The sequence below is a fragment of the Pterocles gutturalis genome, unplaced genomic scaffold (genome assembly GCF_000699245.1).
Source record: "Pterocles gutturalis isolate BGI_N339 unplaced genomic scaffold, ASM69924v1 scaffold32581, whole genome shotgun sequence".
Taxonomy (NCBI): Eukaryota; Metazoa; Chordata; class Aves; order Pterocliformes; family Pteroclidae; genus Pterocles; species Pterocles gutturalis.
In genome coordinates, this window is record NW_010098903.1 from 50,269 (window position 1) to 77,284 (window position 27,016).

The following is a 27,016-nucleotide window of genomic DNA, read 5'->3' on the forward strand; positions in this document are numbered from 1 at the left end:
TTAAAACAGGCTCACCGATCTCTTCAAGGGGCTAACTGTAAGCCCCTTCTGGAGAAGACAGTGACTTTCAGTTTAAACTATCCCAGCTGTGTTCAGCATTGGCATATTCACGTTGCATTCCCAAATGAACTACAACTTTTGCTGTGTCATAGTACAGTATGAGTGGGAATGAAAAAATATTCTTTAAAAAAATCTTTAAAATCTACCCTGGGATTGCAAACCTTGTAGAATTACAGGCTATGATTGTTACCCCTTTTTAAGTGTTTGGGTAGTTCTGCTTTGCACTTACCTGCCTTAATGGAGCTGATTCTCTTTGAGATAGAAGTTGACTTTCTAGTTTGCTGGGTTTGGGAATGCTGGCACAAATTTACACATTTTTTTGCGTGAGTTCACTGCTTCAGACTCTTGACTGCAATGCTAGATTGAAATAGGCTCGAAAATTAAAACCAAGTGTTGAAATTATGACAGGGGAAAAATCCTACATTTCTGATTTTTTAATTTTGCCATTTAATTTCCCAGTAAAAATACTAGGAATTCCAGCTTGCAGATAGTAGTCCAGGTACTGAGAAAACTAAAGACAAATGAACAAGCAAGTAACTGTATGCAAAGAAAAATGTAACATATACTTCAGAGTGATCACTGGCTTTAAGCTTTTGTGCTTACACTGGATACCTGCTATTTAAAACTTGAGCCATTTTCCTAAAGCCCTTCCATTTGTCTTCAATGTCAAACATTTCCATGGTAACATTTCACTTTTCTATTTTCCCTTTTGCTAGCTTTACCTTGAAGTGGAAGAGTTGGTTATTGAGAAAAGATACAGTTCAGGTTGATCGTAGACCACTGGTCTTGGATATTTTTACCGACATTATGTTTTATTAGCTAATATAGTAGATTTATTCTTTGTATCATTAGTGATCTACTTGTCTTATTTTGCTTTTCAATTTCTTAAAAATATTTTTAACATTCTGTAGAAGCTCAAGGGCTACAAAAAGAAAATCATTGGCATTGGTTAAAGACAATCTAATGCTCTATCTCAGTGACACACAAAGATACTTAAAACGCATTTAAGCTGCAGTGGTGAGCACATGAAAGGTATGCATCACAGTGATTAAGATGACTGTGAAAGGGATAACTCAGTATATAGAGAGGGTGAAGCATTTGCCTCATTTGTTTCAGATGGTCAATAAGCCAAAAATTGGCCTGGAGACACAGTTTATATTCCTGCACAGGAGTCACAGCTTCTGTATTCCTTCTGCAAAGGAAAAAAAACAAACCAAAGCCAGTCTTCCCTGGGTGCTACTAGACTGAGACCTCCATGCATCTTTCATGAGGTCAGCATGTTTCAGCAAAGCTTGCAGGTCTCTGGCACTCGAGACAAGAGGAGTAGCAGGTGGATACCTTTTGGGATGCCGCGTGAGAGAAAGATGGGATGCTTTGGCAGTTTGGTTCTCAGAGATCTGTCAACAACAGATGACTGAGGCTCCGCTCCTGCCTTTGCAAGATTGTGTGAGTGAATTTAGTGAGCAGGTTTGTGTTTTGTTTTTCTTTTTTTTTATATAGGGCGTGTTAGCAAAGTCATGTCACTCTGCTAAGTCTCTGTACACTTCACTGTGGTTCTCAAAATCACATACTTTTGATGAATTCTGTGTTTTTTTGGATGTTGTCCTCCACTGCATTTGAGAGTGAAGCATCTCAAAGAAAAGATCACAAGGTAAATGTTTTCAGATACGTGAAAAGCATTTTGTTCTTTAGCCTCATCCTTAGAAATTGCAGAACAACTTTGATATTTTTTTCAAAATGTTTATTGTAAGGCAAATCCCCAGCAGAACACACTTAATTCAAAGGAGTTCAAGTTTTTCAAAGGAGTTTGAGTTTATCAAAGCAATGAACAACAGATGAAGATGTGTCAGCTAATCTGAAGAGTAACAGTAAATAAAAAACCAGTTTACAGTAAACTTCAGACCTTAACTGCCCACCTCCTGACAACTGTGTAATTAGCTAATTTAACAAGAAAACAGTTCCTGCCACGGACTAGTGTTTTCATTTCTTACTGTGTAATTTCCTAGGTGATGCTAATAAATCTTCTTCTAATCATTGTGCCCCTTTTGTGCTTAGAAGCTTATTGCATTTCAGGGTATGTTTCTCTTTCCTACATTTCAGTAGCTGGTTTCAGCAACGGAGCCACCAGATAAGGGTGTCATCCTGCCTTGCACCCATATTACTTTTTATTGGAATTCAGCCAGTTTTTGCAATGCAGTTTCATTTGCTGAAAAAAGCATTAAGACACCAGCAGGTGCAAGGAAACAGCAGGAAGTAAGAGCTGTGTTTCAGTTATAAGCACTTTTTTCCTTTGTTTTCATTCACATAGTGGGGATCAGGGATTTATTATTCTATGAAAACATCCGTGTTTCTCATCTGAAGCAGAATGGGTCAGAATACTTTTTTCTTTTAATGCTGGTGTGAAAATTTTCTTTCCCGTTGGAGGTGAGTTTATATACAGGTATAAAATGTAATCTCCCATCTACAGCACTGGTAGATCAGAAAATTTAATTTTTGTCCCATAGATTGTTCCCCATGTTGGCAGACTGCAGGCTTTTATACACAGGGGGTATCTCTTCATACATTTTTTTTGTTGTCAGGCATGATAGGACCTTAGTACTGATGGACGTGCTGCAGAAATCCTGCATGAGAGGCAATAACAAATCATAGTGCTGTGTTCCTTCAGAGCTGGAGGGGGGCTTGCTTCCTTCCTCCCAGCCCCCTGTGGAAGTTTCCTTTAGAGCCTGCAAATCAAATTATAGTAATGAACACAAAGCTGGGAGTTGTTCCAGCATGGATTATTTGACAGTGTGAGCATAGCTTCTCTTGGCATTGCAAGCCAGGCTGAACTCAGGATCATTTCACTGCTCCTGATGATCAATTAAGTGTTAACTGTGAAAGGGAAAATTTAGTAGTGGGAGAGATTGCCTTTTTTTGAGTTTAAAGGTGACATTGCAAACAGTGGACCATACAGAAGTTTAATTAAAAAGTATTGCCAACTTCTCTTTAAATTTTACTGTCTAGGTTATCAGTTGTAATCATCTTCTTCTAAGGAAGTTTAATCAAAGAGCACAGGATTGATACCACCCTAATGTCGAAATATATTAACAGGATTTTTTTTTATGTTTATAGTACCATTATGTAATAACTTTAAATAAGAAATGCTTGGGTTTTTTTTATATATATATATATATATGAAATGTAGTTTTTAGAAAAATGGTTGCATACACATTCCAAAACCCTTTTCATAAATTATGGGAGCTAACATGGCAGCTTCATGTCAGCATTACTTAATGAAACATATCCTACATAAATGCATATTCATCCTATTTGCAGGCCCAAGGGAGTGATTTTGATGCAATATATGTACAACATACCAGCATTTTAAATAATGCTCAGACATGATGTCTGAGCTGTACTTCAACTTGCATTTCTTCCTCCTGTGGAGGCTCCAAGCACTGTGTCATACGCTCCTGAGGGTTTTCTGTCCTGTTCCAGGTACACGCTGGTGGAAGTCTTGTTTTGCATTTGTGATGCCTGACCTAACACTGGAGCAGAATTTATAGACATAGATATAAGTCTTTTGGAAGTATGTACCAAGATTTAAATTGACATTTAAGGGGTAGGAAAAGCTGTGCTTTAAATGACAAAAGCCCAGCAGCTTGGAGTGGTTTACAGAGTAGCCAGGATCCTGATCAGTCATCAGCAATAGTCCACGTCTGGCAGCACCAAGTTCTGCACCAGAGAATTTACCCTGCCAGGTTGAGAGCTGCTGCAGACACACGATCCTAAATTCTCTTGTGCTGTTAACTCTTCTGCAGGGACAGATCCTGGCACCTGCCCTTAGCTGCGTTCCTCAGCTGCACTTCTTGTCCAGGGTTTGTTCTGGTAAAGGCGTTGATGCTGAGACCTTCAAAATGCAGTAACCCCTGTCTGTAACACCAAAGGAGTCGCTGGGAATCAGGATGTGCTCACCAGACCCTCTGTTTGAGGGCCTTGCTTTCTCCTCTTAGCAAAAGTTCTTCACAGTATTGTTTCTAAAAACACTTGTGTGGCCTCAATTACAGCAGCTCGGTACAGACATTGCTGTCATGCTTTATTTTTAAAAATGACAGCAGCAAAACAGAAGTACCAGTTTAGTGTCTCATCCACCATGGGAGATTCAGTCTAGTGGAGAGAACAATGGCCTGGCAATCATGGGGTCAGCCTCTATTTTCGGTTTTCTCCCTGACTGGCTGTGTGGCCTGAGGCAAACCGCTTTCACCTCTCAGTGCTGCTGCTCCCTCTCCAACTCCCTGCCTGTCCTTTTCATTTAGATGACTAACTCCCCTAGGCAAGGAAGGCCTCTTGTTTGTACAGTTCCCCAGGTCTCCAACCCTGTAACAGTAGTGATTCACATCAGTTGTACGACCTATCTCTGATATGCAGATCTGAGGAGCCTCATCTTCCCAAAGGCATGGACTTTTCCTGGCTCTTGTGTTAATAATGTCCAACAGGGAGCTGTAACAACAAGGCTCTTCTCTTCTGGTATGTCAGACCCATCACATCTCCAGGGTGTCCTGGTTCCAGCTGGGACAGAGTTAACTTTATTCACAGCAGCTATTGTGAGGCTGTGTTTGGGTTTGTGCTGAGGAGAAGCTGATCACACACTGATGGGCAGAGCTGCTGCCAGGACAGTCAAGGACTTTCCAGCTTCTCTGCTATGCCCGTGTCTGCAGGGGCAGGAGAAGCTGGGAGGGAGCACAGCCCCAGTTACCAGCCCAGGATTACACCTTAGGTTTAGGATTGAGACCCAAATTGGCCAATGGTCTATTCCATACCATGTAAGTCATGCCCAGTATATAGATGAGGGTCTGTCTGGAAGTACCCTCTCTTTCCGGGTCACCTCTCTCCAGGGGGTCTCTTGCTCCAGGTTGTCTCCTTCTGGGTCACCCCTCTCTCAGGGTTGTCTTGGTCTCTTGGACACTCAGGCTCTTATCTCCATTCAGTTTCAGAGTGCAGTTTTGGGACTCTCCCTGCTCCAGGATTGGGAACAGGCTGAGCCATGGTCATCACTCATTTGCATATTTTATTTTTTTATATATACATATAATTATTATTAGCATTAGCATTATCTCAGCCAGGCTCTGTTGTACATGGCACTCATGGTCTAGCTTGCATTACTCGCTGTTCTTTCCCGCTAAGCTGTCAGCAGTTTGTATTTAGTGACAACATGGTGTTGTTAAGGGGATTCTACTTCACATGCTATGTGAGGTTGCTGGCAGTCTTGATTTTGTTCTGGATCTTGTCGTGATTTCCCTTAAAGCTTCAGTTTCCACAGTGATGGAAAGCTCAGGCTTCCCTTTTAAAAATAGTTGTGATGCTTGGCTCTTTAGAACAGAAAATAGGAATCTTAAAGGCTGGAATATTGAAGCGATAAATAAAAATACATCAATTTGTTCTATTTCTTAAATTCTTGAGTTTTTAAAAGGCCAGGATTGACAGTACTAATTACATAATGTAGGAGAGAAATGGTAACCTGCTGCCACCCACTGTCCATGGCATTTTAGTGATAGTGAACACCCACCTCCCAGAACAGAGGATACACTCCTGTGATGGATCCGTATCTCATCTCTTGTTGTGGCAACAATATGGGCTGGGACGTGTTCTTCCAAAGCATAATACGAGTGCGATGATTTCACCAAATATATGTACAAATGGGCAAGTATTATAATGGGATGTGTCAATGGGTTCTCAATTTGCATAAGAATTGGCATATATAAATCAGATGGGGATGAAAATTCTTCCTGAGAGAAACTTCTCTGAGCTGTTATTACTGCAGGAGGGGATGCCACATGAGTAGCCCTCGTGCACAGAGCGTGAGGCTCAGCAGCTCTTTTACAATCCAGTTTCATGATGGCTGTATAAGCCTTGCACACATCTGAAAAAAGTCCACTTTTCTCTTTATTTCTGCTGTGCAGAGTCACTGGTGGCTTATACATGCAGAATAGTTTTTCATCTGTACAGTTACTTGAGTTACCGTCCAGGAATGGGCTGTAACTAGAGCTGTCTAAGCACCTGCAAGGGTTAACGTCTTAGTTGTTTGTTCTCTATCAGAGAAGAGAAACTATTAAAGAATATAGTGGGGAAAATGCTATCTGTAAATTGAAATAACATTTTAAAAGTGGCAAATGAGTTTTGAGGAGGGGCAGTAGAGCAAGACGGATTTTGCAGCTAGGTTTCTGGCCAAAGATGTTATCTCCCACAATGTTGCTGTTTGCCTCCAAATGTACATCACGTTAGAGGAGCTACAATAGAGAGGAGTTCATGTTGCTATTGGAAACTTAATATTTTGCATTCCCTAACCTTGGTGATTTTAGCCAAATGTCTGTGTTAGAGTTCACATAGCATCTCAGAGCCTTAAAACCTTTGGTGTGCCTATCCTCACAAGACCACAGTGAACAAGGGGCATACCACATGCTTTAGCTGAAGAGAGAAGCAGCTTCCCAAACATTTTCATTCCTTGCTTTCCCTCACACCCCCTCCTTTGCTTCCACTAGCACTTGGGAAATTCTCTTGTTATTCCACTGCAGGCTGTTACACCACCAGTGAGCTGCGTTTGCTGGGGAGAGAAGCGCTGCTGAGAGGAGCTGCAGAAACAGCGCCTTCTCTTCAGCTGAATCCTTCTGCCCACCTGCATCATTGTAGTTCAGTGTGAGAGCTGGGAATGGGGGGATCTCTGTTCCCCCCACTCTCTGCCTTCCATCTGAAAACCTTGCAGTTCTTCACTTTTGATAATGAAGAACACACAGGGCGTGAATAAAATATTAGTACAAAGCAGGGAAAAATACTTTAGGGGTGTTTATCCTGCAAGGAGTGTGAAACAGATCAGGAATAGAACACGGTAACTGCTCCAGGTAAATCTGCTTATTGCTTTGTTTCTTATCATTTGTAATGATGATACCTGTATCTTTTTCGTGCGTGATATTACAATGAGATGACTTCATTCCCTGTGTTGTGCATCACCGTCCTTGCAATGCGGTTCTTTCAGTCCATAACATTAGTGTGTGATTTAATCATAAGATGGGGAGTACCTTTCAATATGGGATGCTGAGATGCAGCGAACATGACAAAAATTTTAAGCTTCAGCTTTTTGAAGTTGTAACAAATGTATCTCTGCACATTATTTATCTGGATTAGCTAGGGAGAGCTTTTGTTTTTCCTAGAGATGTTTTGATTTATCCTTGCATTTATGATGACTTTAAAAGATGTTTTGAAATAGCATAGTTCCAAAATGCAGATTTAAAAAGATAAATTTGGCAGTGAAGAAGCTTACTGAAAAAGTAGTTGTTTTTCTTAAATTTGTGAGTAAATACAAATGTTTACTCACTGTTTGCTAGAACTGCTGAAATCTCAAGCAATGCAGTGTTGTGTGGCTGCATCCAGAGGTGGACACAACCACAGCAGGAGTTCCGCTGGACAGACAGATATGCTGAGAACTTGCTGATACAAAGTAAACTACCGATTGATTTAATGATCTGCTTTGATGATCCTCTGTAACTGAGGTAGGACATGTTTCTTTCAGCACTGCATTTTTTTTTTTGTCTTGACAGTGTTTTGATAAAGATTCTGTAGTGCTTCTAGAGATGTTCTCTCTTAATGCCTTTTGCTGTATTCCAGGAAAGCAGCATTAGCATTAAATACTGTTTTCTACCGCTGCAGTCATAACACAGGGTTTACAAGCATCAAAGTGAAGTCGTACCAGATGCAGCACAGCATCTGTGTTGTGATGATGGTGCAGTGATATGTTATCGCACTAATGTAGGGGAATCACAACTTCTATAGTGAGCAGAAGCTGAAATGTTATTACACTGCATATACTTCAGCACAGGTAATGGCAGGATAATTCTCTCTTGTGTGTTCTGTTTTGCCAGCTGCAGCATCTTCAAAATCTTGGATGTTTATTTTTGTTGTAGGATAGACAGCAAAAAAAGTTAAGCATATTCAAGTAACTGGTACATGAGAGGCCGTAAAGAACAAAAGGGGATGTGCAGTGCTATGGGGAGGAGGCAAAGATAAGGCAGCATAATATGGAAAATGAAGGGGCCAGATTCAGTTGCTGGTAAACTATGAGCGTGGATTTAACCTGAAAAAAATTCCAAACTGTCAAAAGTTACTCATTATGATTAGTTTCCCAGTAACAATCTGTTATCCAGTGATCATAATAATATTATCAGGGAATCACAAAAACTAAAGGTGGGTTTGTGGCTTATGCATTAATTAGCAATGGATCAAAAAAAACCTGATAGTTTAGTCCCAAGTACCACACACTTGAAAGACTTCCTAAGACAACGCAACTCCAATGTTGTCTGGCTGTTAGGTAAGTTGACTCTATTCTGTTTTAGTTAAATGTGGGGTTTTTTGTATGTGTACTTTTAAACATGGCATACAATGTGTAATTTCTTACCAAATGACATCAAAACATTGCAAATCGATTTTTGTCATACAGCTGTTCAGTGAGGTATGGCAATGGTATCTGGTCAGGCTAGACGATGTTCTAGCTCTCTTTGTTTCTATTTCAGGTTCTAGATTGCTTTATTGTTCTAGATGACGTTCTAGCTCGCTTTATGGTTCTAGGTTGGGTTGTAGATCACTTTATGGGTCTGGACTGCATTCTTGATCACTTTGTTGTTCTAGACTGTGATCTAGCTTGTTTGTTGGTTCTAGATCACTCCTTGTCACAGCTTGTCAGTTCTGATTCAGGTTCCAGATCACTTGCTGGTTCCAGAGAGGAATGATGGTTTAGCTCACATCAACAAGTTCAGGACCAGTTCTTGGTTACAGGGTGGGTCCTAGCCCAAGTGGTGGCTCTAGACGATGTTCTAGCTCATTTTATGGTTCTGGATAATGTTCTAGATCACTTTATGGCTCTAGGTCACCTATGGGTTCTGGATAACTTCATGGTTCTAGATCGTGTTGTAGTTCTAGACTAGACTAGATAGACTAGACTAGATAGAAGTGTCTGCTAGAGCAATTCTTGTTTCTCCTGGTGGAATTTGCAGACCTGCTGGTGTCTTGCCCTGGTTTGGGTCGGGTGGTCCATCGGTGGCACTGAGGGTGCCTGTGCATCAGTGATCCCCACTTCCAGTGGCTGTGCATCAGCTGCACCTGGCAGGTGAGTTTTTCTGAAGTGAGAGTTGTAAAAAAGAGAGAATAGGCAAGCCTGACACTAAAAGGGAGGAGAAGTGGTGCACCTGAGACCAAGGAAGAACAAGCATTATCTCTTTGTGGTACAAAGGCAACTTCACTGGAAACAGAAAAGTCATCATCAAACACTCCAATGTTCATGTCACTTGTCTGGTTCCTAAGTTGAAAATGAGTGTTACTGCTAGTGAAGGCTTTGTAAATGGATGTTTCTCACAGTAAAAAGAAGGTGCTGTGCTAAGTGATAAAAAAATTCATTAGATCTTGTTGTACTGAAAGCTAAGGATAGCTATCACCCTTATTTCTGGGTTACAGATATTACTATAAAGAGTAATGACAGACATGTACCTCTGTTGAAGGTCTAAGCGCCTTTCAGAGTAGCTGCTGCCACCCAACATAGATTTCAACATGTTTTCTGGAGAAGGTCCCTCTCTGGGACTTGCATGAGTGGCAGCCTTTGGAATCTGTGATTTGGTGGTCACTTTTCTCTGCCTATGCAACAGCTTTTCATGCATTATTACTCATCAAAGACTTCAATAAAACTCTGAGTGAATTTTACACCTATAACAGTGTCTTCTCACAACGCCTGAGACAGGAATATTGTGCAGTTCTAGGAATTCAGTTCTGATCGTAATAACACCAAGATAAATTTGAAAGAGTACAAAGATGTTAATGCAGAATAAAGAGGGTAAACCTATATATAACTTTTTTATTGGAGCATTTCTTCATCCTGACATTCTATGGTACTTTCTAATGAGGAAAAGTAACTGCTTGTTTTGGGCATAAATTTTAAGGAAACCAGCTATATAAAAAAATGAAACTAACCCATCTACTTCAACTAGCCAGGCTTTGTGAATATCAAATCAAGAACACATTAGCAGTGCAAAAAGCAATTTGACATAAAAAATATCTTTTAATCAAAAGACTTTAAATACATGATTTTTCTTCTACAGAAATTTTTAGGTTCTTTTCTGAATGCCTTTTGTCTGTTATACAGCAAAGATTTATACCTGCTGTAAGGAGCATCTTCAGAATGAATGCTTAGAAATTTTTTCTCAGTAGTGCAGTCATCCTGCTTCAAATTAACTATTTCATTTTTGGCTATACATAACTTCCATAAACCGGCAAACTTCTGATGGCAATGAAAATGTAGTAAGAAGAATAGGAAAGATTAGTAAGTGTCTACTGGTTGTCTGTTATACTCACTAAATTTTGGTTAATCCTTCTTTTTTCCATACATCTGATACCAAATTAGTCTGAAAAAGCATTCTAGGGCTAAGTCAAATATGAGAGCCGTGGGTGTGTACAATCTTTTGGTCACATTTCTTAATCCTAAAGTCCATGTTAAGGATAAACCCTTTAATATTATCTGTTACATGTATTTGCAGTCTTTTGGTGCCTGGGGTAGAGGGCTGTCTGTAACAGGGAGCATTCCTAGTTTTACATACTGTATATTTATGATTCATTAACCTTCTTTGGACCTGCATATAAGCAAAAATCCCATCTTAAAGTCCTGCCACTGTACCTTTGGATTATCTGTTAATGATTATTGAAACAAGTGCATGACAAATTATGAGTCATCAGAGAATTTAGAAATTAATTTCAGAAACTGCTTCTACAAACCACTTCCTATCAAATATCATGAAATAATAATGGTCCTAATGCTATGCTGAACTGTCTGGCTGAACTTTGCCATAAAGCATGGAAATGACATTTAACGAGTTGGGGCAATCATTAACCTAGATGTCTCTGCGATACTGTTCTCTGACCTCTCATTTAACTGAATAGATACGCACATTGTTTCCCACAATAGTTCTCTTCCTTCAAGGGTATGTCTATGTAAAGAGCTTCTCAAAGATGCTAATTCTATGTAACCTTCTGAAATACCTTAATCCACATCAATCTGCACGTTGTATAATGTTTCAAACATGTTATAGTTGGCAGTGGGTGGCTGGTTTCCTTGGCCACCACGCTCAGTTAACTCTCCCGCCAGCATCCCAAGTGTCAATAGCAAGCTGCTGGTTATCGTCCAAGACCTTAAGTCTTAGGTGGAAAAATGTAAGTGGATCCTTCCATGGAGGAAACTTTTTGGAATCAGGTAATCTTTGCATTTTTAAATTTGCTTTGAAATTGGATAGGTAAGGAGAGTATCAGTAAATGCAAAGCAAGATCCAGGCAGACACAGAAGAATCAGCTGTTGAAGCCAAGGTAGGAGGTGGCATTTAATTATACCAGGGTTTGCTTGGCTCAGGGTGTTGGTGGGCTAAAGTGTTGATGTGAGTTTGGCATAGTGGGTGTAATGCACAGAAATAAGACTTCAAACAGGGATTTTGTTTTGAGAGAGGGTTTGGGATTTTTGGACACCCCTTTCTGAGCTGGACTGCAAAAGAATTAGCTCAAGGATGGTGAGGGGATAGAGGAAGAAGCAGAGCACAGATGACCCCAAAACACTTTCTTGTCCCACTGACGCTTTATCTCCAGAAGCTGTATTACGCTTTTACCACAATACCTGCCCATCGGTGAGAGCGTGTTAGTCTCGCTGTCAGGACTGGAACTAAAACCAGGTGGAAGCATCAACCGTTAAGAGTTGGGCCTTGAAGGAAATTCCAAGAGGTACAGAAAATAATGCGGATCTTGCAGACTGGGGTTTTTCACCCCTTGAGTCAGACTTTTAGATCATGTTTCTTGTTTGCACGGCAAACCCATTTTCTTTATCTCCCAAACAGAAGTTTCTACATAGTACCAGAGCTTTTAGAACAGGCACATAAAGGCATAGGTGATCACAATGTGGGTGATTGTTAGTGACACTCGCTGTGTCTTCTCCCCAGGGGAAGGGATGTTTGTTACATTCCCGTCTTTTGCAATAGCTCTAATACATCTCAGTACCCTGTGGTGACACTGACAAATAGTAAAAATGTACAGCTTGCTTTGCCCTAAATCTTCTAGAGCAGGGATGCACAACAAGCGAAAACAAGCCAGTTTGAGTTGCATCTATCACTCATTGCTATGTTTCTACCTCCAATACTGCCTCGTGCCCCCATATTCTCCCCATCACAAGAGCACAGCTCTTGCTGTGTTTGTAACCTGTTTGGCCAGGCAGGCTCAGCAAGAACTGTTGCACGTACTGGACTTGTGTCTAGACTAGGTGGCCAAAATGGGCAGCCTACCTGTTAAGGTGGACCATCTGATCACTGTATGCCAGCCCACCACTGCCAGTCACCCACTGGGCATGCCAAAAATCTGTGAGCTGACCCAAGAGGTGCAGCCGCGGTGGCCAGTGGCTGAAGTGCTACCGCATGGCAGCGGGGCTATTGCCCTAATGGAATTGTGAGGAGAGGGCAAAGGAAAAAGTTAGGAGAAAAGAGAGAAATTCTACGCACAGTTATCGTCTAGCCTCTTTAATTGCTCGGGATTTGTGAGTGTTCTGTGTCTAATCCTACTGTGATCATGTAAATGTGAATGTTTCAATATAAATATCGTGCCCCCTGGGAACACTTTCTTCCTAAAAGAGAAACAAATAACTTAAAGTCAAATTCCTAACTGCCCCGAGTTAGTGTTTCAAAATCAAATGTCATCTCTCACTAGGAACGTACAATGTTTTCAAAATGCAGACTTGAACAGTTACTATAAAGAGTATAATTAAACTTCTTGTTCCTTGCGCATTCCCAGTGCTTTTTAATGTGCTCATCAGTGCTGTGTGAGCGCTCTCAGGGCTGTTTGTGACATTCTAATGGCAATTCTCACCAAAGCCATTGCAAGTTTTCATCTCATTCTCCTTTTCTGTTAAAGGCAGCTGTTTAAGAGGCACTTGCTTTTGCTGAGAAAGGAATTATGAAAAATCACCAGTCTGTTTCATTTGTTAATAGAAAAAAAGGTGGAAGTCCTAGAGTATGTGGGGGTTTAGAGGAGCAAACTGAGTATCCTGAAACTTGCTAAACTTGGACTTGATTTGTGTTTTAAGCCACACTGAATAGCTGGCTTGTGCACTGTAGTGTTCTCCCAGTGCTTTTTGGGGCCAAATAGTTTGGAAAGACCCAATTTGTTGCTAATAAGTTGAATCATAAAGTATCAAAGATAATAAGAAAAATAAAGACAAAAAGGTGTCCCTTGACACCTGGTTTCACCTGCTAGGCTGCACGTTGGGGTCCACGCAGGAAATCACAAGTGACGTTTACACAGAAAAGAGACCATGTATTTACCCAGCTGGAGTTACTACTCGCATCCATGGCTGGTTTTGAAGAAACAGCTGGATGCAGCCTATGTTCAACCACATTAAAACAAAACCAAGAATGAAAGAATCCTGCTATAGTAACTGGCACTGTACACTCAATTTTTTATTTCTCTTTTCTTCTTACCCTGTTCCCAAATTGCTAATTAGAGTCAACAAATTGGCTGTAGAATACAACAAGACATCATGCAGGCTGCCAAAAGGAGTGGCTGGCATCTGTTCAAATTGGGTTATGATGTGTTTGAAGACTAATGTTGAAAAAAAGCTTTCCATATTCTCTTCATCCTCCCTGTCCTGCTACTGAAGTGACTCAATTCCAAAGGCAGCAACATATTGCTCCCTTGCTATCAGAGGTGTGGGCAACAGAAATGAGCTTCCTCAGGAGGAAACCTGTCCCTCTACCAATTACGTTCCATCCTTGTGCTAAGTAACTGGGAAGAGCAGACCCTGAGTGATGGGGAATTTGGACATAAGGCAAATGAAGTGCTGGGATAATGGTGGCAGTAGTTTGCCTTGGCAGACAGAGGAGTCTTGAATGCAAGACTTTGGTAGCTCTGAAGCAGCATATGTAGACGTACCACAAGCCTATGGTGTTGTGCTACCAATGCACACTTGTTGTGCTGTGTGGATGTATGCTCCCTCCCTATGCCTTGGAGCGTAGATATGGGTGTCTGAAAAACTGCTTAGAATGGAGGTGGACATTCCAATCCCTTTCTGCACTGGGTGGCCTGATATGACAGTGTCTGTGCCATCATTTCCTTTTTCTTGGTGGCCTTGCTATTCTCATAGCCCGGTGTATTGACCAGTGGCTCACAGGGGCTGACTTGTTCTGAATTTGCATGTTAATGTGAAGGTTAAATCAGAGCCCTTGGGTATGTTCTTAGTGGTACAACGGAGGATACATTTGGCTGTCAAGGATATGCAGCAATTTGTGCATGTGTTATTTTCTAACAGGATCAAAGACTGTTCTGAAAGCTTTTACCCGAAATAACGTGCATCAGGTGGATTCAGAGGTGACACTGGATCTGAGGGTGATATTAGGTGAGGAAGCAATTCCCTTTTCTTCTGCAATCTCCTTCTTTATGGAGCTTTCAATTCGCCTAGGTTTCAGTAGCTTTCAGTAAGCCCAAACTTGGAGTGATGGTTGTGTCTATAAAACACAAAGAATCTAACTAAAAGCATTCAGCTAGGTTGACCTGACTCCTCTTGCTGTGATGTCTCAGTAAACGTGGAGCATTTTTGGCCATACTGGTCAAAAATATATCTAAAAGATGTTGCCCTGTTGGTAATTGCACTCTTGAGCAATGATGGCCTTTCTGAATGAGGCAGCCTGAGAAACTGTGAAGAAGCCCATAGGTGCGGGTACATAGGTTTCTGTGTTGTCCCAGATCCTCTGAGAATAAAGGCAGTGTTTGGGCCACAGGGAGTGCAGGCTCACACAAAGGGATTTGTGCAGCAGGAGCTGGCTGAGATCCATGAGATGTGTTTGTGGCTCGTTGGCTATAAAATGTGAAAGTCAGATTTCTCTGCTGAGTTCTGAGCAAAACGGTTGAGCTGTTCAAGTAGAAGCAGTGCTAAACAGGCTTAATGCAGATGATCGCTTTTAAAGATTTGCATCTAGCATGAATTCAGACATTTATAATTCTTGCTGTATATCTTAACAAAACAATCTGCAAAATCCTTGGCCACAGGCTGTTTCCAAGCTCAGATGTGCTGCTTGTCTGGTGGCTTTGGAGAAGGATTGCATGCATTGACATGCCGCCTTATTCCACCCTTTGATCTCGCTCCCAGTTCTTAATGCGTAAAGATTCTGAGAGCGTTGGTTTCCTTTTCAACACAAGTATTTCATCTAAAATACTTAATTTGAACAAATTGCAGATATGAAAACAGAGCCTTAAGAAGATGTTTAATGCCTCAGAGGGAAAAAGGGTTAGCTTGAATCAAAACCATAGTGTTTAGAGTCAAGATATCTGGATTCCTTTCTCAGCATGCTCGTTGGCCAAAGTAACTGGAAGCAAGTCTTTTGGTGCTGCAGTTTTTCACCTGTAAAATGCATTTAAAGGATATTTGGCCATTTCTTTTATTTACTTGCTGAGGTTTTAATTGTCTTCCTTTCAAAGATTTTAATTGCTTTAGGATAATGGTATTTTTGTCAATGAGTTAATAAGTGTTAAATAACTGTGATATACGGTATATGCATATTGTAGAAAGTAATAAAAATCAATATAGAAATTAAGCATGACATAGGATATATGTAAAATAGTTTTATTAGCTTCTTCACCTACTGTAGAATTCTGGCACTTTGTCCCTTAAAAAGTTAATCATTTAAAAAAATTAGGAGTTGGATCATAAAGTGTATCGCAGGATTTGGTAGCTGGCTCTGATCTGAAAAATAATGAAGTTCTTGATTTTTAACTGTGTTTCTAAACTTTTTCTGGAAAATCTCTTTTTACTACCCGTGATTTAATTTTAGGTATACTCAATAAATAATCCCATTGTTATAGCTTGCAGAGTATTTAATATTATCATCTCAGGTTGTCTTATTTAACTAACATTGTAGATGGATTAGGGGTAAAAACACAAATATTTTCAAACAGCAGTACTAACCTGTCATTATTCAGCATATGATTCATCCTAGGAGTCAAACGTCCATGAATGTAGATCCTTTTATTATTTTCCTTAATATGCTGGAAGTAAGTAGATACTCTTAATGTTTTATATTGGTACAACTTCTTACTTTTGGGGGCTGGGAGAGAAGAATGGGTTGGGTTTTTTCGATCTTGAAACTCAAGTCAGATTTTCTTTTTCTTAGTTTTGTTTGTTTTCCCTCCTTCCCTGGTGTTTCTACACCTGGGGTCTCTACTCCTTTTTAAAAATGAACTTCTGAAGAAAATTATAGCATTTTTTTAATGAAAGTTCATCACAGCTGAAAGAATAGTTGAGGGCAAACACCCTTGAGTGGTCAGTATACATTCTTTTGTTTCATGTCAAGAAGAGATAATTGGTTTTATCATTCCAATTTTCATTACACAATTACCAGATTTAATCTATCCATCCGACTCCATATAGACTGTCTTCTTGGAGACTAATCTGTATCTAGATTACATAATTATTTTAATGTTTTTCTGTGTCCAAAATAATTTTTAACATATTTTGGTTGAAAATATGTTTGCAGTATCCATAACACCATCCTGAAAAAATGGGCATTAAGTTATTTTCTCATGGGTATGTATGTAATGGAAATGACGTTAGAAAACCTGCACAGTCTTAGTAACATGGCAAATACAGAATTGCACAGGCTATCTGATAATATTTTAGTATTATTTATTATAAATAATACTATTATAAGCCTATAATAGTAGTAATAATAGTAATAGTAATAATATAGCCTATACTACTATAAGCCTATTATAGGCTTTTTTATATCCCTGAGTCTGCTGGACAAGGGCTGGTGATTTCTTGTAGTCTGACTTCCTAGAGAAGGTCAGTCCATTAATGGAGCAGCATATCCACTGAGGACATCCTTAATGCATTCCCTTCTACTGCCTGCCTGCCTCTGGACTCTCCACATTGTCTTCAGCAATGCAAGCAAATCATTTAACCCACCTGCATCTTTTCCTAAGGAAAACAAAGACTGGAGGAAAAATAATGGCAAGAAATAGGGGCAGGGGCAGCTTGAGAGCTACCCCCAGTCTTCTGACAAAAGTGCTGTGTATATGCAGAGAGCAAGAACATTTTCATTTGTTCTTTAAGGCTTCCAGCTGAGATGAGACCCATGTTCCCTCCCTTTGGTGAGAGCTGAGAGTAAGCGATGTCTCAGAAATAACAAATAGTTTCTGTTGGCCCCGGCTCTCCCTGTGGTCACTGTGCGCAGGGGGGATGCCTGGAGAGATGCCTTCTGTTATTACAACGGGACCTTCTCTGCCACTGTCAGGTGAAAATACAAGTGTGCGTGTACACAGCAGGTCTGCATGAAATCCCTTTATTCTCTTACGGCCTAAGCAGCATAGTTGGAAAAATGTTAATCATAGAATCATAGGATCATGGAATGGATTGGGTTGCAAGAGACCCTAGAGATCATCGAGTTCCAATACATTTTAATCCATTACCCTTCATCCTGTTGCTGCATCATCTCCCCGTGCATGACCAGGTAGCTTTCCAGTTCTTCCCATTGTCACCCCTCCTGTTCATACACCGTTTCTCCTCGTTCCTTCCATTTTTCTTGTTTGCTCTTGATCAGACTTGCTAATATCACACACATCTTATGACAACCAGGTGGCCCTGGGAGGATACATAGCCCCTGCCTTGTGGAGATGAGAATAAGCTTGCCCTGGAGAAGAAAGGGGGATTGCTTTGCTTTGAAGCTTTCTGTTTGTTAGAGAAGTGAATCCTCTGGACAGCAGATCAATTTTACCCAAGAGCTGTGGGCAGGACTGGTTTTGAGAAACAGCTGTATTTCTCTGACAGTCTGGCTAATCTGTGCTTGCAGGACTGTTTGGTTTTTATTATTGTGATACAAATATTTACAAACACAGAGGGGGTTTTTTTCTGTTTTTCATTATTCAAATAGCTTAAAATCCATATGAAAATTACATTTGTATGTGTGCCCAGATGTAGAGCCCCCGTTAGGCCAGCTGGGATTAAAGTCTCATTTGTATAATTTGTAAAGGCTTTGGAATTTTTCCTACGGTTTTCAGACATAAGCTGGAATTTAGCTTTTGTCAGACTGCTGGACAGCTTGCACAACAAAGCTTCTGACTAAAAATATTTCCTGTGCAACAGGGAAAACCCTGCCAGGGAAAAATGTGCATTTTAAATACAGTGACTATGATGCTGGTTTGAAAAAACAAATTATTTTTGAAAGTTTGCTATCTAGGGAGTGCAGCATCACTCTGTCTCACTCCTCCTCCTACCACCACTGGTGGGTGGGTGGCAAGGAAATAATTTCCTTACACCTCCCAGCTAGGGACCTGCATGGGATGTGGATTTGGAGGTGTCGCCCTTCTGCTGGGTAACACTTCAGTGCCTTCAGCTGAACAATGTTTTCTTAAGCTGTTCTGGGGCTTCTGGAGTTGCAAAGCTACAAATAGGTGTCATCTCAGAAAGGGGGTGATGGAGTCACTGCGTACAGCTCCCAAGAAAACAGTGCAGCCCAGTTTAGGGCTTACAGGGGGAGATAACCAGTATGAAAGATGGGAACTGAAATCACATCTCTTCAGTCCCCAACAAAGTTTTAAGGGTTTTGGCTTAATTGTTTTTTCTTTTTCTTCCGCATTTTCTTTCTTTAAATAATCTTGAAATGAGCCCAGCTTTTTCTTTGATTGTATGTGGTGATGATTCTTCTCATCTCTGCTGGCATTTCACAGCTGTTTGTTCACAGCTTTCTTCTCATACAACAACAGAAACAGAGCATAAAGCGGAGGATTGTTGTCTTTTTGGCATTCTTGAGCTCTATATTAAAAGCCCTGCGTATTTTTCTAATCAGGATTACAGAATTAATTTGCATGGTTTATCCTCCAGTATTTTTTTCTGATGGAGCAGAGTTTGTATGTCTTTTTGTGAAAATTTTTATGCTTCATCGACCTTACTTTTTTCTGTTGTTCATCTTTTTCAAGAATCTGTGGATTAAAAATGAAGTTTGCAGAAAGAAAAGCCTTCACTTAGGTAATTTGAATAATTAATCAAAGTGGCTTTGCATTCTGTTGTTTCATTTGGTATCTGCTATGGTAATGGAAGACATTCCTCATGTGGGTGAATGGTGCATTTGTTCATAGTCATTTGTGTTCAGTTGTATTTTGACTGCAAATACTTTCATTTCATTAATCTGAGTGCAAAGTTCAGTGACCAGATGTTCCTGAGAGTGTTTGGATGTTGTTCTCTGCATTCTGAAGTTTATTTACATGAGGTTTCTGTATGAATTTTCCTTCCCTTCAGTGGGTAGGTGCCAAGAATAAATATGTAGTAATGGCACAGCAAGAAATGAATGCCTCTCCTACTAAGGATTTATTAATATCTCTTGCTGTTGTTGTTTCTTAAGAGAAACAGCGGGATCTATTAATTTGGAGGTACTGTCAGTGTGGATTTTTGTTCTTTTTCCTGTCTTCTTTCAGAAATCTGAAATAAAAATTACATTGATGTATTGTAGCAAGTAGAAACAAATATGACAGTAAAAGACAGTACATCCATGTTCAGTGTAGCTGTAATAACTTGCTTTGATTCGTGCTTATTTGTATTTTGCTTCAGCATGTTATGTGCATGTGAGTCTCATAAATTTACTAATAATGCAGTATCAATGCATTCCTACGATATGTCTGAAAAAAACATCCAGTACAAGATGACCAGGATATGGAATTTCTTCCCTTTGAAAAATGTTGAGATACTGAAAATGTATTTTACTGAAAATTAAGATAGAAAAAAAACCCAGAAGTTTGCATGAAATGTAATTCCTGGAGGAAAATTGTTTCAGATGAGGTAAAATATTTCCTTATTGAGAGGGAAATATTTGTTTCAGTGGTGACATCTTTATTTGTATATTTATGATATTTATGTCATAAAATAAATCCTATAGATCATGTACAAATGTCATGAATGTATCTTGTAATTTAAAATATCCTTATAAAAAGCACTTTGAAGTAAAAATGTGTAATGTTCCCTTTTGGCAATATCAGATTGTTCTAGCTTTTACACAGGCATTTGTATTTGGACTTGTTTCAATTTAGTTTCAAATATCCAATAGCTGCTTAAGTAATTTTCATCAGGGTAGATACACATTTTAATGAAAAGCTTAAGAGGTTAAAACTTGTCAGTGTGGTGGGCAAATGGAATAAAAATACCCTTGACTTAGTTCAACAGGATCTTTCTTTTTGGAAAAGCTGGCAGTTTCTACACTGTAAGTCTCAGTGAGGCTTTGACAGATGGGTGACTGGGTGTTGCATAGCCCTGATTCTGTATCATCATGGTACACCTCTGTGATCCCATCTCTTTCATGGCCTAGGCTCTGCCAGAGTGTTTTGAAAGCGGCAGAAACTTGTCCTGCAAGCTCTCTGCAAGCTCCCCTGCAATGCAGCCTTGTGAACTTCTAGGTGCAGAAGTCAGCTCTGAATAAATAAGCATCAGTCACTGATGCTCATTTTACAAAGCAAAAATGGAGAAAGAATATTCAATGATGGCTGTAAGACATGGCAAACATCCTCATAAACATGCTGTTATGGAAAAAGCTTATTAGCTCTTGCTGAGATACTGGCAGGAGCTGTATTGGAGATGGCTTCTCACAGCTTTTAGTGATGGTGGATGCCTGAAGAGAGGTCCTGCTCTTTCTTAGGTCATTGCTTTAACTGCTCTTAATTCTCAACAGCCGTGATTTCACCTCTGGTGTTTACAGTCAGCTAAAATACAGTGCAGCCAGTACACTGGCTTTGAAAACCCCCTTCTTTTTAAAAATTGACTTTCTTAACTTCTGCAAAATCCATATTTTTACTTGAGTTACTCTAAAACACAACATGCTTCCTGCAGGCAGCAGGTCGGGTTAACGTGACAAATATGAATTCATTTGTGAGCCAGGGCTTCCTGACGTGCAACCTTGCAGGGGAAATCCAAGGTCAGTTAAATGCTGACATATTCCATTCATATTTGTGTTTTCCTACTGGACGATCAACCCGTCACTCCAGTTATACTTGGTATTGTCTCAGTGTTTTCCTCACCTACTTCAGGACACTTATCCTTTGCAGAAACTTTAGAAGGGAAGTGTCTTGTTGCAGTAGGCCTCTGTCAGAGGAACCTCTGTAATTCTGGGGAAGTGTAATCAGAAGACTGCAAAATCCAGAGAAGACCCAAATAGCAGCAGTGTCGGCCCAGTAATTGCTGCCAATGCTCCCACTACCTATAAGGATCACAAGCTTATGGCTGGAGTGCAGCACTAAGGAGAGCAGGTGATCTCCTCTTCTGCCTTTACAACCTGCTGGGGACTTGAGATGAGGCTGGAGAAGAGCTCCGCCAGCAGCAGTGATGGTCATTGTGCCATCTTTCTGTCTCCTGAGCAGACAAGTGACAGCAGAGATTTGAGTCTTGCCACGGTGATTCCTCTGTTTCTTCTTCAGTTTTGGGGTAGGCTGGCATTTGCAGCTGTGGGTGCAAGTCCTGGAGCATCCTCTAGAAGTGCTGAGCTCTTGGTGAGGTGCATGGACACCCCTGCCCTGTCTGAAGTGTTGCTTCTGGGAGCAAGAGTGGGTGCCAAAGCCCATTGGACAAGGCTCATGGGCAGGCTGGCAAGCCTCCTTGGGGCAGGAGCATGGCAACCAGTTGCTGCAAAGGAGGTGTGCAAGTAGGAGCTTGTCCGGTTTCCAATTTTGCCTCCAGCCAAAAGAACGTCTACAGAGGCAGGATGAGTCAGTGTGCTAGAAACTTGGGAGAGCTGCAATTATGGGATGATCCGATGGGCCTTCAACTCAAAAGAGCTACAAAGAAGCAAAAAAGCATGCAAGGCAAAAAAAGAAACTAAGAAAGGAAAAAAACCCAGTGAGACTGCTGTCATCATCAGCAAGTATTCCAAATCCTTGTGAGAAGCCAGAACAGCTGCCTGAACTGGGTCCTCCCCCCTCAGAACCCGATGGAGCCCTAAGCCAGCCTGGAAACCAATCTAGAACTTTCAAGTGAGCTAGAACCCGATCTAGAACCATAAAGTGAGCTCGAACATGATCCAGAACCATAAAGCTATCTGGAACCCAATCTAGAATGTTATCTAGAACCACAAAGCAATATAGAAGCTGATGTAGAACCACAAAGTGAGCTAGAATATCGTCTAGACTGACTAGATATCATTGCCAAACCTCACTGAAGGGGTGTATGACAAATAAAAATCCATCTTCAATGTTTTGATGATATTTGATAAGAAATTCTACATTCTATGCCATGTTTAAAAGTACACGCACACAAAAAACCACACTTAACCCAAACAGAATAGAGTCACCTTACCTACTAACAGACAAACAGCATTGGAGTCATCTTCTGTTAGGAAGTCTTCCAAGTGTGTGGTACTTGGAACAAAACTATCAGTTTTTCTTTCATCTATAACTCTTTTTTTGCACTAGCACCTGTAGAAGCCCTCCCTATCTTCTTTGTTCTTGTTTTCAAGAAGCCTATTAGAGGCCAGTGCTTTATTCCTGATTTTTTTACATACTGATTATTTTCCAATAATTCTATCTTTAAAGATCAGCAATCTCACGGTTTATTTCCATGTTGCTGACATGATCAAGCCACCACTCAGAGTGTGGGTCACAAATGCAGCTGTGTGGCACAGAGCTGTGGATTGTATCGCCGGAGAGCTTTCAGGAGGCCAAAAGTATGCCGAGATTTAGGTTGGGTAGAGACAAATTTATGGCAGATGAGTCTGTCAAGGAGTGTCCTTTGAGGATGATCTCTGGTCATGTCAAACACAGAGTCCTGGGCTGACAAGCACAGAGTGTCAAAGGCAGGGACACTCCACACTTGCACCTTTCTTGCCATCTCTTCATCTCTTTCTTCCTTTCAGAAAGTATATCTAGGTTTTCTGTGTAAAACCTACTCTGTCTTCCTCCCACATCGAACTTTTTGACTGCTGATTTCAAAGGTAAAGGAGAGAGAGTAAGCAAATTTGAGAGGTGCACATGCAGCTGTCTTTTGGGAAAAAAGAAATTCCTTTTTTTCCCTCCGTGCTGACCTTAGTTTATTATTTCTTGTACGTTGCTCCATGTTGGAATTTAAAGGCCAAAACCGGGGCAGTGAAGTTCTCAGTGAATGGTTGGGAGGATGCGTATTTTTAGGAAATGCCTTATATAGTGCAGTCCTGACGGCTGAGTGCTCTGAATAATTAACACACTGTAGACTGCAGTGCAATTACCAGGCTGGGTTCATTTCTGCTGGCACAGGAAAGCCATGATTTCACGGTTGGGGACACAATGGGTGACCTGCAGAATGCCATTAGAGGAAAATAAATAGAATTTCAACTTAAAGTTTGGGAAGGAATAGGGCTAAATGTTTAGGAGCTGTTGTTCTTGAGCAGGTAGGGGATATGTGCATAACAGGGAAATAAGTCCCATCAGAGAATGACATGAGTTTGGCCAAAGGTTGATATACAGGAGTTTTGTTCAGGGCTTCAGGGGCCTGAACTTCCTCAGTTTATTTTTAAGACTGATTTTTAGTGAACTGACCTTTGGTAGGATATTCGTGTGTGGTGTTTGTGTGCTATGGTAATGATTCATCCTGGAGGGAATGAAGGTGAGGTTATGTTCTTGCACCTCTAAGTATGTTTGATTTCACTGACACTGAAAGGAACTGAAATCCTTCTCACAAAGTTCATGGGGAAAATGTTGTTATAATGCTTCCTTGTAGTTTAACTTGCATTATGAGTAGAGATTAAGGTCATGAACATTAAGTTGGTACTTCCTTATAGAAACTATTTGTTGTAGAAACTTTGTACTGCCTTTAGACCAAATAAAACCTCACTACTTTTTAGAAGGCAAAAAAATTGAAGTGTTACATCAGTCGCTAAACAACCTCCTCTGTATTGAGTCGTGAATACTTGTAATCATGCGTGAGTGGAGTCTTTCACAGGATTTTCTTGTGATCATCACTAATAATGAGAGAGATGGTTCCTGTTCCCAGTCCCCAGCACAGCTGGTGTACTTTTTTTTCCTCAGGAGAAGGCTAAAAATTGAGTATTTGGGTGCTGCAGGCAAGAAGTGTACTGAAAACCACTTGTAAAGATGTTGAGTAGGCTCTTAACAGTGCTGCTTGATTAAGTCACACACATTGCTGCACTAAAATAAAAAAAAAAAAAAAAAGAAAAAAGGTGGAGGGGGGCTTTATAATGCTCTTGGGAGCAGCATGATAGGAATTCTGAAGTCCTGTACTTCACAGACAGACCTAGGCCTGCTTCCCATTCCTCATGCTCTATCATCAGCCACTTGTGCTTTGTCAGATGTCAGTCACCTGTGCACCGTGTGTAAGGACATTTTCCAGAAAAAAAAAGATTTTTTGCCCTTGTCATACGTTAGTGATATTTGTAGAATGATGAATACCGGAACTAAGCCTCCTGGGAACCATAGTTAGGCTCGGGATGTTACTGTGCAAATAGATAGTAAAGAGATAATATTCTTACATTATCTGTACACATCTCTGCTGCAGCTAATTGCTGACCCAGTGTACAGAAAATAATACGCTTCTGTTCCATTACATGCTTTTTCTTCTGTTGTCTTCAGTAGGGCAACTAATTAAGGGTTCACAGTTTGAATATGATGGGCTTCATTGATTTTTATTTTTAATTTCCCACTGCTGGTGTTTGCTACTAAGCACTTTCCAGGGGTGACAGAGAGGTGGACTACTTCATGATGTTCTGCTTTATGTGAAGGGGCTGTTCCTTTTTAGCGATATATTGAAACTCCAAAAATCTGGAGCCAGACTGGAAGCATTTAGTTGAAACCCCAGGCTCAGCATATTTGTTTGTTACCAAGTATCTCCCAAGGTTCAGTGCTGAGTAAGAACTACATTGCTAGTCTCTCAATAGACAAGATTTTATTTGCTTATGAAATGGTGTGTGTTAAACAAAAATTGTGGATTGTCACTTGCTTTGTAGTTTATAAAGAAAAGTCCAGAGTCCCTGAAGGAAAATCTAAAGGTTACAGTGGGGCTTTTGTTTTAATTTATTTTTTTTCACCCATGACCCCAGTTTTAAAAAATACAGAATTAAATCATCTGAGTTTCTTCAAGTCTGGAAGTGATGAGAATCCAGCACCCCTGACAGTAACATCATTTCTTTAGGGGTTCATATATTGACACTGGACACTAACCTTAGCCTTTTGTTTTCTAAAATCTTGGTGTTACGAGTCATCTCTTTGCTTAATTGCTTACTTGGCAGCCTATAGTAAATACTGTTTTATATGAAATGTTTTCATGTCCTATAAAAGTATCTTGGTTCCTGCAATGTAAGTACAGTAAATTAATTGAAAATAAACTGCTGTGGCAATGTGCAGAGGAACAAATGGGCTGAAACAGGGAAGCAAACACACAGAATTAGTTCACATTCACTCTCTGACTTATTTCTCTTTCTTGGAGGCTTTTGGGAAAGTAAGCTTTCATGTAGAGGTGGAAGCCTAGTATCCCCTCTCCAGTGACAGTATACCGAACACTTGCAAAGCACAGACAGTAAAGAAGTATTCAGAAGTTAGTATGTTTATGCTCTGAGGACCAAAAGATCCCTTTTTACATGAAAGGATGGTAAACTCTTTAGGTTTATTTGTTGTAGAATCATTCCCACTATGTTGTTTATTTTTCTGTTTTAGGCTCCTAAGGACCCAGTCCCTGGATTGGTACTATAAAAATGTCAAAAGCCGCTTTAAGTGTTTTGGAAGTGCCAAAGTCCTGAAGAACTTATACAAGAAGCATAGACTGGAGAGCGGAGTTTGTCCTGATGTAGTAGGTAAGAAAAGCTGTGTTGGTCTCTTACTAGCTTATGTACTTTAACACACATGCTGAAACAACGAAAATGCTGAAATTATTTCAAAATAGGGTGTTTTTTATGCTTTTCTAAAAAAATAAATACCTCAGTGGAGAGAAAAAAGAAGTCAAGTGTCTAGAGAGCTGTTTAAGAATTCAAAGAATGTTTAATCTTAATTACACTACTGATACAGAAGAACTCTTATCTTCAGTCTGTAAACTGTAGTTTGTGTTCTAGCCCATGTTCCAAAATTCATCACAGAGTGGTCAGTGAAGGAGAAAATAATTTTGCATTCAACATTTCGCCTTAAAGCACATTTCCATGGTGTTTGAAGGAAAGTTTCGTTAACATGGGATACATTCAGTATCCAAGTTGACCAAAACTTAGATTGTCCTCACTTAAGTTTTCAACCCTTCTAAATGAAGACACACAATTCTCCCTTAACTGTAATATTACAATACATCACCCCATGAGAAGAGTAACTGGAGATAAGAAATGGGTTAGAAGAAGTGGCGTATGGCGTCTTACTGGTAACTTTAGCAAATTACTCAAAACACAGCTAGCTGAATGTTTGAAATTTCATTGGATTTATTGGACCACATTCTTCCCTAAGGTAATTATTTTGTAATTTGTACAGAGACTTTAATTTTTCTGTAGTCTTCACTTTGTCTTTTTTCTGAAATTGTATAGGATGGTAAGCAGACTCTCCAGTCCTGAGTGAAAATTGTAGGTGTTTCTTATGAATATTGGTGTAAAAGCTTCTCAGGAGAAGTGACCTATGCATTAAATTCTGATTTATTAGTCTTTTTCCTTTCTCTGTATCAAATTCATTTTTTTAGAGAAGATTCCTTAACAGTTGAGAACAAATATGTATGAGGACCAGAAAATTAATTTCAGTGAAGGCAGAAGTGGGACAGTGGAATTAAAATCTGAGGGGATGGATCCTTCAGAACTTTGATAAAAGTGTTGCCTTCACTTAAGCCATAGTCTCACTGAGTTTGTCCTTGACTGGAAGTGTGAACAGTGCAGTGATGAGTTGCAGTGGGATGTGTGCTCTCTCTGAGACCTTTCTAAGGAAGGCCTTGGAGTCTAAATGT

At 40.1% G+C, this 27,016-nt stretch overlaps 1 protein-coding gene across 1 annotated transcript in view; it reads left to right on the forward strand.

Moving 5' to 3' along the window:
- MYRIP (myosin VIIA and Rab interacting protein) overlaps nucleotides 1–27,016 on the forward strand; it is a 64,319-nt gene that overhangs the window by 11,996 nt on the left and 25,307 nt on the right. Inside the window, 1 exon segment of the mRNA XM_010074695.1 lies at nucleotides 25,765–25,901. Coding sequence (XP_010072997.1) covers nucleotides 25,765–25,901 — 137 coding nt within the window.